Genomic DNA, 12136 nt, shown 5'->3' on the forward strand with positions numbered 1-12136 from the left:
CCGGTATCAAAGAAATATAACTTGAATATGTATGGTGATTGTAGCCTATAATCTCTTGAAAATATAGGCATACATTTTCTTTCATATTTCTTTAGGCCTATCATCATTTCATTAAAAAAACAAGTATAACCTTTTTTTTTGTTGCATCCAGCAAAAACCTTAAAGTTGACCTTGAAATATGTTTTTGCTCGAGGGAAGTTTAGGTTATGTGGGGCTGACATTGGTGAACTGATAAGACATTATAAAATGTACTATTTTATTTTTTACTTTAGGTAAAATTGTATTGTTGTGTCTAGGCCTATGCTTGCTTCATCTAATGGCTATAATTCCCTTGCCATATGAGTTTGTAATTAGAAATGGCTAATTATTTTCATCACAGGGAAAGGCTAGGCTATTTGATGGCAAAACAGAGCAGGCCTGCAAGTTTTTCTTGTGTCTGGTGCCATGACTGGAGGGGGGGGGGGCAACAGATGTTGGCTTAGCCATGAGGTGAAGTAGGCTTTGGTGTCTATACTGCTGTAAGCTTTAGTTAGTACTTTACGTTAGACAATTCACACTATTCGTACACACTATAAAACGGACCCTTCCTTTAAACAAACATTCGGAGAAGATACAGACATGAACAAATGTTTAAATTTCAATGACAATATTTTATTTGCATATTTTGCAAAACAGAAAATAAGGGCAATTATATAGAAAACGGCTCAGAAACACGATGAAATCTAAGTTTCAAGTGCACTATAAAAAGCTACATGATTGCAAAACATCACAATAAAACTTTGTAAATAAAATAAAAAATGTGCCCTTTGACTAAATCAAAACGGCATTTGCAAATGTAGGCCTAAAGAAACAAATAAATTATAAGTTAGAATAGTCTTTAAAAAATGCCTATTTACACAACCCAGAAATATTTAACAGAAATAAACATTTATAATGTCTTTATAAAGCTGTACACTTTTGGCCAGTGTAGACAATTTAAAGTAATTTAGGATTGCACAGTTGTTAAACATTTATTAACACTGTCAAGTGGCTGTATGCAAAGCAACCATGAATGCTACATTTTGTCTGAGTCCTTAGGCGAATCCTCTGTCCCGACCGTTCAATCCTGAGAGTCCACGGACTGTAGGCTACGTTCCATATAGGTCCACTCGGAGACGCACCAAGCCGATGGACAGTCGAGCAGGCGGGTTCTCCATCCCATGTTTTCTGTCTCCTTCAAATCAGACGGTAGGAGAAACGATAATCAAAAGAATAGTGCTACCGCCTGGAAAGGAAATACAAAAATTACATGAGTGTTCGTTGTCTATTTTTTTTTAAATTGTTACAGACATGACAGACAAAAATCACGAGTGTGGTCTCGAAATAAAATCAGAGTTGTAGTCTAACCCCAGCAGGCGTCTCCATTTGCATGAGCCTTTCCCGCCACGGTGACAGACTCCCCTCCCCCAACCACACATTACTCTACTGCGAGCGCTCACTCATTTTCAGCCTCCAGTGCAAGTGTGTAACAGTATTTTGACTTTTATCGTCAACTAAATAAGCCCATATGAGCAAAAGTCAACTAAATAACCCCATATGAGCAATTACACACACGTAACTATTTTGTCCTGTATTAGTAAACGCACGGCCTATGTCTAAATGCCACACATTTCTCTTGAACTAGAAACCATACAGACCTTCAACGAATTCTCTTGCGTGGAGTTTGTTCTGCAGGAATGGGAGACGAAGGATGCTGGCAAGTGCTTTCATTCAGCTTCGTCTCGGTCGTCGTCCTTTTACGTTTCACGTAGAAGTCTGGAAAGAAAAGTAACATTTAAAAAAACAGGAATTCACGCCATGGCCCCAGGTAGCCAAATATTAGCTACTTGACCGGACAGCATGAAAATGACTAGATCAAATATATCTCGACAATCACCATCAACGCGTAAAACACAATAGGCGTACAGGTGAGCGATATTTACCTGTAATATGTGCCGTGGTGGTTGTATCAGTAGTAGCCGTCCTTTTGCTTCGAACGCACGGGGCTAGTTTGCGGGTAGGCTTCCCCGAGTTCTGCTTCATTGCCCAGTTCTCCTGGTTGACTTCGGTGGGACAGGGAGTGCTACTTTCAGAGTTGGTCAAACGGTCCTCGCAAAGAGGCGATACATCCAGTGGGATAAAGTCCACGCATTGCTTCAGATTGACTGGTGTTACAATCCTGTTCCTCCCGACCTGTACAGAGTCCTGGTAGAAGACTGGAGTCGTATCTAACGGGGTTTCCTCCCACTCGTAGTCCCCAGACAGTGGCACGTCGGCGTCGAAATTAAAGTTCCATCTCCGCTGGTCCCTCTCAGAAATCTCCCACATCTTGAATTTCATCTCCCGGTTCAGTTCGTCGTGATCCACCGGTCCAAAAAGGTTACGGCAGACGCCTGTGCGTGCGTGGAGAGGAAAGGTCCTCCGTGCGGCCAACCTCTCCATGGCGCTGCTTGTTAGCTGGACGTTGGACATTGTCTTACCAAAGTCCAACCCAAAAATCCACAAATAAAAATAAACAAAATGCTTGATAGATAAATGCCTGGATTTAGAGTGTAGCAAAATATTTTCGTTTCTGTCGAGTTGAACCACACGATTATGTTTAAATGTACCCGAGTAGAGCGCCACACCGTATTTAAAGTCCCAAACAGTTGTAGGTTCATGTAGCCGGATCGCTCGACCATACCATTGGTTCGTTTACGTCCAACCCTTTAAAAAAAATGCCTCCATCCCCCATTTCCATTGGCTGGTACGAAGATTTGGACGGGGGCCATCGAGAGCTTAGCTTTTGATTTGTGCCTGTGGTGTCAGTATTGGCAGTGAGTGAAATGCCTTTCGAAAGTCGATGGGAAACTGTTGTTGCTGCCTAAAGATTGCTTACTATGTATTTTTCCTTTCCTCCAATCCCCAGCCCTTACCGCTTCTCCCTCACCAGCTGCACAGCCACGTCCCGCAGGAGAGATCGAATAACTGCTTCACAAACCAAAGAGTAGAGGTTGGCAGTGCATAAGTCTACCACATATTATTGCTGTTTAAGAAAACATGTCTCCGCTTCTAATAGTCCAATAGCCTATTGTATGACCACCATTTAAATGATTGTATGATTTCAGATGTTTCATTGCTGCTCCGATGTAAAGAACCCAACCCATGTAAACAGCAAACACCCACCATTTAAAAATCGAATTGCCTACCTGTCTCGTTTACAAGTGAAACCTCAAATTTGGTGAAATATTAGTTCTACAAGTGAAACATCAAATCTCATCCGAATACTCAACTAAGTATGTGATGTGAAGTTAATGAAGTGAACAGTAGGCTAGACAGGGCCAGACTACTGCATTTGGGATCCCTAGCACCGACCTTTTGGGGGGGGTTATATTTTTGGGGTGGAAACCAGCTAATTTACTGCATTACAATACATTTTGCCATGGTTCAGAGAGAAAAATGTGTAGCTTTATAATGCTATTCTACACATTTTGTTTTGAGGCTAAGATATATATTTTTAGTTTTAAAGCTAATTTCCTGTAATTCTACACTTTTTGCCATGATGCAGAGAATAAAATGTGCTGTTTTTGTTCAAAACCCAAACATTGAATTCATAAAGCAAATTTTCTGCAATTCTACACATCTGTATAATATATATATATATATATATTTGTTGTTGTTGGGTTGGGGGCCCCCTGTAGGTCGGGAGCCCTGGAGCACGTGCTCTGCCTCCCAGTTCGGTAATCCGGCCCTGAGGCTAGATGCAAAGCCACCATGCAACCATGTTAAAAAATATTATATAATTCTTGCATTTCCTTGACAAGACTTACTCTTTATTTTTATATTTTAAATGTTTTTATTGAGATGTATTATTATTATCATGATTAGCCTATTGTTGTTCTTAATGCTATCATTTGTAAACTGCTTTTGAAACCATATTTTTTTGTCAGGTTGTTGCATTGGTATGTTGATGCTCATTGAATTCACAATACCGACACTCCCAAGTTAGGTTACTGATATAATTGTGCAGCAGAACCCATACTCTTCTAGCAATAACATTAATAATCTACTAAGAAACCAGAGACCAAATGGAAACGCCTAACGTTGCAGTGTGAAGGGCGACAGCGACCTCCTTTGGTTTACACGCTAGTGGTTAATGCTGGATTGGGTTTGTTGAAGCCTATGGTGTCACTTTATTTGCTATGCGGTAGCGCCCTCTCGTGGGTCTCAATCTGTAATTTCTATCAAAATAAGGCTTCACAACAGCACCAATTCTAAATGTGCAGATTATTTTATTCAGTGCAAACTTAATTCTGTGGCAGTACTAGTTCATTGCAAGTAGACTAAACTGTTAAAGTTGCAGACATTTCTGAAATATTTAGGCTACTGTTTGAGTGGCAGTGAGTGAATTAATTAATATGATGTCATGATTGTAATGATGATGACTTGATTACATTAATAAATTCACTCAGGAAAGTGTTTGATGTTTTCTGACAAATTAATCAAGCAATTGATCAACCAAGAATATAGAAAATAGGTTGATTAATGGTTTGTATTTGGTTTTATTCTTTATGACCTATTCTTTCAGGTAAGGAATATAGTGTTGTTGTCAGTCCATTTTCCCTAAAGTGGAAACCATTCCCAAATTCGACAGACAGACAGAATGATTTGATATTGAGATAAAAACAGCAGCATTGGACCTTAAATAACTTGTTATTGCAGTATCTTATTTATGTCTTTTGTAAATGACTCTTGTTCAACACAATGTTTTTAACAGTTTGGAAAACACGATCTCTCTACATTAGATTTCAGCACTGTGTTTTTAATCAGACACTCTCTCTTGGATGTGATTGATTGGCACACAGAATGCAGGGATTTGATCAGCACAACAATAACAGGATTGGGAAAACTACTTTAGTTGTACATCAATTTCAGTGATGTAAGTCACAGAAAATGAATAATATCAGAAAAACTGAGATTTAAAAAATCAGAGTTCCTAATCAGGAAAAACACATCTATATATCTCAACATGCTAAATAGAAAGTGACATTTCTGTTTAGGTAACAGAGCACTGACTGTATGTTGACAAAGCTGTGCTGTTAGATAAAACACGATAGGAAACCTATAATATACAGTGCATATCGGTATGCACCTTTCCTTGGATTTCTTCACATTTTATTGTGTTACAAAGTGAGATTACAATTAAATGTGTATATATATTATTATTATATATATCTTTGTGTGTTATTTTTACAATCTGCACAATATACTCTGTAATGTCAAAGTGGAAGACAAATTCTAACATTTTCCTTTTAATTAAGGAAAAATTAAACACATATTTTGATTAGATAAGAATTCACACACCTTTGGCAGCAATTACAGCTGTGAGTATTTTAGGTAAGTCTCTAAGAGCTTTGCAGAATTGGATTGTGCAATCTGCACATTCTTTTTTTTATTCTTAGGTTGTTGATCATTGCTAGAAAGCCATTTTTAAGACCTGCCATAGATTTTCAAGCAGATTTCAGTCAAAGCTGTTACTAGACTACTCAGGAACATTCAATGTCTTCTTGCTAAGCAACTCCAATGTAGATTTGGCGTTGTGTTTTAGGTTAATGTCTTGCTGAAATGAGAATTTGTCTCCCACTGTCTGGTGAAAAGCAGACAACCAGGTTTTTCCTATAAGATTTGGCCTGTGCTTAGCTCCATTCTGTTTATTTTTACCCAAGTCCCTGCAGCCACCACCATGCTTGAAAATATGAAGAGTAGTAATTACTGATATGTTGTTTTGGATTTGCCCCAAACATAACACGTTGTATTCCTTGGCCACATTCTTTGCAGTATTACTGTGGTGCCTTGTTGCAAACAGAATGTGTGTTTTGGAATATTTTCTTAATTTCACTTCATCATTTAGGTTAGTTTTGTAGAGTTACTACAATGTTGTTGATCCATACTCAGTTTTCTTCTATCACAGCCTTTCAACTCCATAAACGTTTCAAAATCACTATTGGCTTCATGGTGAAATCCTTGAGCGGTTTTCTTCCTCTCTGGCAACTCAGTTAGGAAGGACACCTATATCTTTGTAGTGACTGGGTGTATTGGTACATCCCCCAAAAGCCAATTAATACATTTACCATGCATAAAGGGATATTCAACATCTGCTTTTTACATATCTACCAATCAGTGTCCTTCTTTGCGAGGCATTGGAAAAGGTCTCTGCACTCTTAGAAATAAAGGTTCCTTTTAGAACCAAAAAGGGTTCTATCACTTGCATCATACAGTATATGGAACACTGAAATGTTATAAATACATGCCTTTTATAGGATTCTTGGTCCTTCTGTAGCTCAGTTGGTAGAGCATGGCGCTTGTAACGCCAGGGTAGTGGGTTTGATCCCCGGGACCACCCATACGTAGAATGTATGCACACATGACTGTAAGTCGCTTTGGATAAAAGCGTCTGCTAAATGGCATATATTATTATTATTATTATTATAAGAACTGATATAGAGTCCTGCATGGTGCCATTTATTAATTATGGCTACTACTGTTAAAATAATATTTCTAAAAGAATATCTCATTTAGACAAAAAATATTAAATAAATGGACAAAATAATACCGACATTGTTTTTAGAATTTTTTAAAATTATATGCAAACATAGTTTGGAAATATTCATGGGTGGCCAGGAATGCATCTCTTTGTTTGAAAAATGGCCCAAGTCAACTGTGGCTGACTTCTTTATAATACAATAGAAGTTAGTCCATTAGTTATAGCGAACAACAAACATGTGTCTTCTGCGCTATTCTCAACCCCCCCCCCCAAACAGCAGACCTCACACATACGTCTAAATCCAAGATGGCGTAGCAGTCAAGCAATGTTGTCTTCGTCTTGTCGTTTCCCGTGTATATATCTTTATATATCTTTTTTCTTTGCATATATTTTGTCATTTTTTCTTAACCCCAACTTCAACATACTCTCTTATAACCCGCCTCACCCAATGTGGTATGGATCTGCTATTTTCTTTACTTTAGAACCGGAACCCCCAAAAGAAGCTAGCCAGCTAACTAGCTACTAGCTAGTAGTCAGCGAGCCACTGCTAGTGGTCATCAGCTAACCTTTTGCCAGGACAACTCCTGCCAGTCTGTACAGCGTGTTTCAACCCAGAGCTTATCGGAATCCCTTTTCTCCATATCACCAGATTCCTGCCTCAAGCTCTGAACCTCTTCACCTGGATCATCGCAGCTAGCTCGCTGCTATCCGATTGGAATCTCCTGGCTAACATCTCTGTCCCGAAGCAAGCACCAATTATCCTGGAGCTAGCATATGCTAGGCCCATCTCCCGGTTAGCTGAAGAGGTTCATCAGTCATTCCTTGGGCTACAATATCTATTTTGCCAATTGGCCGGGACCCCTTTTATTGCTGATAAGGAGCCCCGCCGGTCCATCACGACTGGACTACCGATGTTTTTCAACAGGCTCCTTCGTCATGAATGCCCATCTGCTAGCCTGCTATCCACGGCCCGCTAGCTGTCTAGAGCATACCGGATTGTTAGCTGAAGTGGTCCATCAGTAATTTTTTTGGGTTACTATACTTATTTTACCAATTGGCCTGGACCCTTTTACTACACGGACCCCTGCTGATCCTTCACGACTTATCTTCTGACGTAACTGCACGAGGTGGCTACAACAACAGACGTCTCCCGTCGCGACGTCCCTCTAAGGCCCTTCTGCTATCCTGCTAGTCCCGGCCAGCTAGCTGTCAGAATCGCCATGTCTCCAGCCCGTCCAGCTACACATTGGACCCTATGATCACTCGGCGACGCATGCCTCTCCCTAATATCAATGTGTCTTGTCCATTGCTGTTTTGGTTAGTGATTATTGTCTTATTTCACTGAAGAGCCTCCAGCCCTGCTCAATATGCCTTAGCTAACCATCTTGTCCCACCTCCCACACATGCGGTGACCTCACCTGGTTTAATTGGTGTCTCTAGAGACAATATCTCTCTCATAGTCACTCAATACCTAGGTTTACCTCAACTTTATTCACATCCTACCATAACATTGTCTGTACATTGTGCATTGAATCTATTCTACCACACCCAGAAACCTGCTCCTTTTACTCTCTGTTCCGAAAGTACTAGACGACCAGTTCTTATAGCACTTAGCCGTACCCTTATCCTACTCCTCCTCTGCTCCTCTGGTGATGAAGAGGTTAATCCAGGCCCTGCAGTGCCTTGCTCCACTCCCATTCCCCAGGCCCTCTCATTTGTTGACTTCTGTAACCGTAAAAGCCTTGGTTTCATGCATGTTAACATTAGAAGCCTCCTCCCTAAGTTTTTTTATTCACTGCTTTAGCACACTCTGCCAACCCGGACGTCCTAGCTGTGTCTGAAACCTGGCTTAGGGAGGCCACTAAAAACCCAGAAATTTCCATCCCTAACTATTAAATTTTCCCACAAGATAGAACTGCCAAAGGGGGCGGAGTTGCAATCTACTGCAGAGGTAGCCTGCAGAGTTCTGTCTTACTATCCAGGTCTGTACTCAAACAATTTGAGCTTTTACTTTTAAAAATCCACCTTTCCAGAAACAAGTCTCTCACCGTTGCCGCTTGCTACAGACCACCTTCTGCCACCAGCTGTGCCTTGGACACCATATGTGAATTGATTGCCTCCCATCCACCTTAAGAGCTCGAGCTGTTAGGTGACCTAAACTGGGACATGCTTAATATCCTACAATCTAAGCTTGATGCCCTCAATCTCACACAAATGATCAATGAACCTACCAGGTACAACCCCAACTCCGTAAACACAGACACCCTCATAGATATCATCCTAACCAACCTGCCCTCCAAATACACCTCTGTTGTCTTCAACCAGGATCTCAGCAATCACTGCCTCATTGCTTGTGTCCGTAATGGGTCTGCGGTCAAATGACTACCCCTCATCACGTCCCTAAAACACTTCAGTGAGCAGGCCTTTCTAATCGACCTGGCCCGGGTATCCTGGATATTGACCTCAATTCTATCAATAGAAGATGCCAGGTTATTCTTTAAAAGTGCCTTCCTCACAATCTTAAATAAGCATGCCACATTCAATGTTTTTTTGACCAGGAAAAGATATAGCCCATGGTTCACTCCAGACCTGACTGCCCTTGACCAGCACAAAAACATCCTGTGGCGTAAGACATTAGCATCAAATAGCCACCGCGATATGCAACTTTTCAGGGAAGTTAGGAAAGCAAAGGCTAGGTTTTTCAAAAAGAAATTTGCATCCTGCAGCACAAACTCCCAAAAGTTCTGGGACACTGTAAAGTCCTTGGAGAATAAGAGCACCTCCTCCCAGCTGCCCACTGCACTGAGGCTAGGAAACACTGTCATCACCGATAAATCTACGATAATCGAGAATTTCAAAAAGCATTGTTCAACGACTGGCCATGCTTTCGACCTGACCACCCCTACCCTGGTCAACAGCCCTGCACCCCCCACAGCAACTTGCACAAGCCTCCCTATTTCTCCTTTACCGAAATCCAGATAGCGGATGTTCTGAAAGAGCTGCTAAATCTGGACCCCTACAAATCAGAGGGCTAGACAATCTGGACCCTCTCTTTCTAAAATTCTCAGCTGAAGTTGTTACAACCCCTATTACTAGCCTGTTCAACCTCTCGTATCGTCTGAGTTCCCCAAAGATTGGAAAGCTGCCGCGGTCATCCTCCTCTTCGACGGGGAGACACGCTAGACGCAAACTGCTACAGACCTATATCTATCCCACCGTGCCTTTCTAAGGTCTTCGAAAGCCAAGTTAACAAAAAGATCAGACCATTTCGAATCCCACTGTACCTTCTCCGCTATGCAATCTGGTTTCCGAGCTGGCCATGGCTGCACCTCAGCCACGCTCAAGGTCGTAAATGATATCATAACCGCCATCGATAAGAGACAATACTGTGCAGCTGTATTCATCGACCTGGCCCAAGGCTTTTGACTCTGTCAATCCCCACATTCTTATCGGCAGACTCAACAGCCTTGGCTTCTCTAATGACTGCCTCGCCTGGTACTTCTCAGACAGAGTTCAGTGTGTCAAATCGGAGGGCCTGTTGCCCGGACCTCTGGCAGTCTCTATGGGGGTGCCACAGGATTCAATTCCCGGGCCGACTCTTTTCTCTGTATACATCAATGATGTCACTCTTGCTGCTGGTGATTCTCTGATCCACCTCTACGTAGACGACACCATTCTGTATACTTCTGGCGCTTCTTTGGACACTGCTAACTAACCTCCAGACGAGCTTCCATGCCATACAACTCTCCTTCCGTGGCCTCCAACTGCTCTTAAATGCAAGTAAAACTAAATGCATGCTCTTCAACCGATCGCTGCCCGCACCTGTCTGCCCGCCCAGCATCACTACTCTGGACAGTTCTGACTTAGAATATGTCAAATACCTAGGTGTCTGGTTAGACTGTAAACTCTCCTTCTAGACTCACATTAATAATCTCCAATCCAAAATGAAATCTAGAATCGGCTACCTATTTCGCAACAAAGCATCCTTCACTCATGCTGCCAAACATACCCTCGTAAAACTGAATATCCTACCAATACTTGACTTCGGCGATGTCATTTACAAAATAGCCTCCAACACTAAACTCAGAAAATTGGATGCAGATTTTCACAGTGGCGTCTGTTTTATCACCAAAGCCCACATACTACCCACCACTGCGAATGGTATGCTCTTGTTGGCTGGCCCTCGCTCCAGAAGGTATATTTCACTGGTCGCCCCCAAAGCCAATTCCTCCTTTGGCTGCCTTTCCTTCCAGTTCTCTGCTGCCAATGACTGGAACGAATTGCAAAAATCACTGAAGCTGGAGACCCATATCTTCCTCACTAATTTCAAGCACCAGCTGTCAGAGCAACTCACAGTTCACTGCACCTATACATAGCCCATCTGTAAATAGCCCATCCAACTACCTCATCCCCATACTGTTATTTTTTTTTGCTCCTTTCCACACCAGTATCTCTACTTGCAAAAAATGTACAGTTGAGATGAGCACAGGTTCAAGCTGCAGAGCAGCACCCCTGGATGGAGAGCATGTTGTGGAGTTCAGGGCCATGGTCAAGGGCCCAAAGATAGGTGAATGTTTTGAGGATGAAACCAGAGGCACTCCAGTTGTCAGATCAATTACGGCAGTTTTTCCAGCGCCCGACCTGGGATTCAGGCCACTTTTCGGCCACATGTCCAACTCCTCAGCTGCTGGGCTAACTACGGCTAGTACACATGGGTTGTATGAGACTGGTCCTAGAGAAAAAAGTTAATCTTCAGAAATTAGCACGAGTTAACTGCCAAAATGAAGACATAATTCTATGCAGACATGTAATTAGTATGATGTAGAAGAACTTACAGTACATATAGTTGTTATGAGCAGCAGCCGACAGAGAGATCCTCTGCCTCTGATAGTGCTGTGTTACTGCCAGACTGAAAAAACATATATGTAGTATTACTTTAGTGTATTGTTGCAAACAGGATGCATGTTTTGTAATATTTTTATTCTGTGCAGGCTTCCTTTTCACTCTGTCAATTAGGTTAGTATTGTGGAGTAACTACAATGTTGTTGATCCATCCTCAGTTTTGTCCTATCACAGCCATGAAACTATATAACTGTTTTAAAGTCACCATTGGACAGATTGGCAAAATCGCTGAGCGGTTTTCTTCCTCTCCGGCAACTGCGTAAGGAAGGACGCCTGTATCTTTGTAGTTACTGGGTGTATTGATGCACCATCCAAAGTGTAATTAATAACTTCACCATGATCAAACGAATATTCATTGTCTGCTTTTTATTTTAACCCATCTACCAACAGGTGCCCTTCTTTGCGAGGCATTGGAAAACCTCCCTGGTCTTTGTGGTTGAATCTGAGTTTGAAATTCACTGCTCGACTGAGGGATCTTACGGATAATTGTATGTGTGGGTACAGAGATGAGGTCGTTCAAAAATGATGTTAAACACTATTATTGCACACAGAGTGAGTCCATGTACCTTATTATGGGACGATTATGTTAAATTTTTATTCCTGAACTGATTTAGGCTTGCCAAAACAAACGACTTGAATACTTATTGGCTCAAAACATTTAAGCTTTTCATTTTCATAATATGATTGAGGTGA

The 12136-nt window shown here is 41.5% G+C and overlaps 1 protein-coding gene across 1 annotated transcript; it reads right to left on the reverse strand.

The window, feature by feature from the left end:
- Positions 1-629: 629 nt before the first annotated feature.
- cdkn1cb (cyclin-dependent kinase inhibitor 1Cb) lies at positions 630-2675 on the reverse strand. Its single transcript, XM_046326482.1, has 3 exons — positions 1962-2675; positions 1677-1794; positions 630-1264 (listed from the first exon to the last, which is right to left on the reverse strand). The coding sequence occupies exons 1-2, from the start codon at positions 2488-2490 to the stop codon at positions 1679-1681; spliced, it is 645 nt and encodes a 214-aa protein (XP_046182438.1). The 5' UTR covers positions 2491-2675; the 3' UTR covers positions 630-1264; positions 1677-1678.
- Positions 2676-12136: the final 9461 nt, after the last annotated feature.

The sequence above is a fragment of the Oncorhynchus gorbuscha genome, linkage group LG01, assembly GCF_021184085.1.
Source record: "Oncorhynchus gorbuscha isolate QuinsamMale2020 ecotype Even-year linkage group LG01, OgorEven_v1.0, whole genome shotgun sequence".
NCBI lineage: Eukaryota > Metazoa > Chordata > Actinopteri > Salmoniformes > Salmonidae > Oncorhynchus > Oncorhynchus gorbuscha.

What these genes read in the sequence shown, in the direction of transcription:
- cdkn1cb (XM_046326482.1), bottom strand. Translation starts at nt 2,490, where the DNA reads ATGTCCAACGTCCAGCTAACAAGCAGCGCCATGGAGAGGTTGGCCGCA. An exon ending in CACCACGGCACATATTACAG is followed by an intron (nt 1,795 to 1,961) that starts GTAAATATCGCT and finishes TTTTCTTTCCAG; the next exon opens with ACTTCTACGTGAAACGTAAA.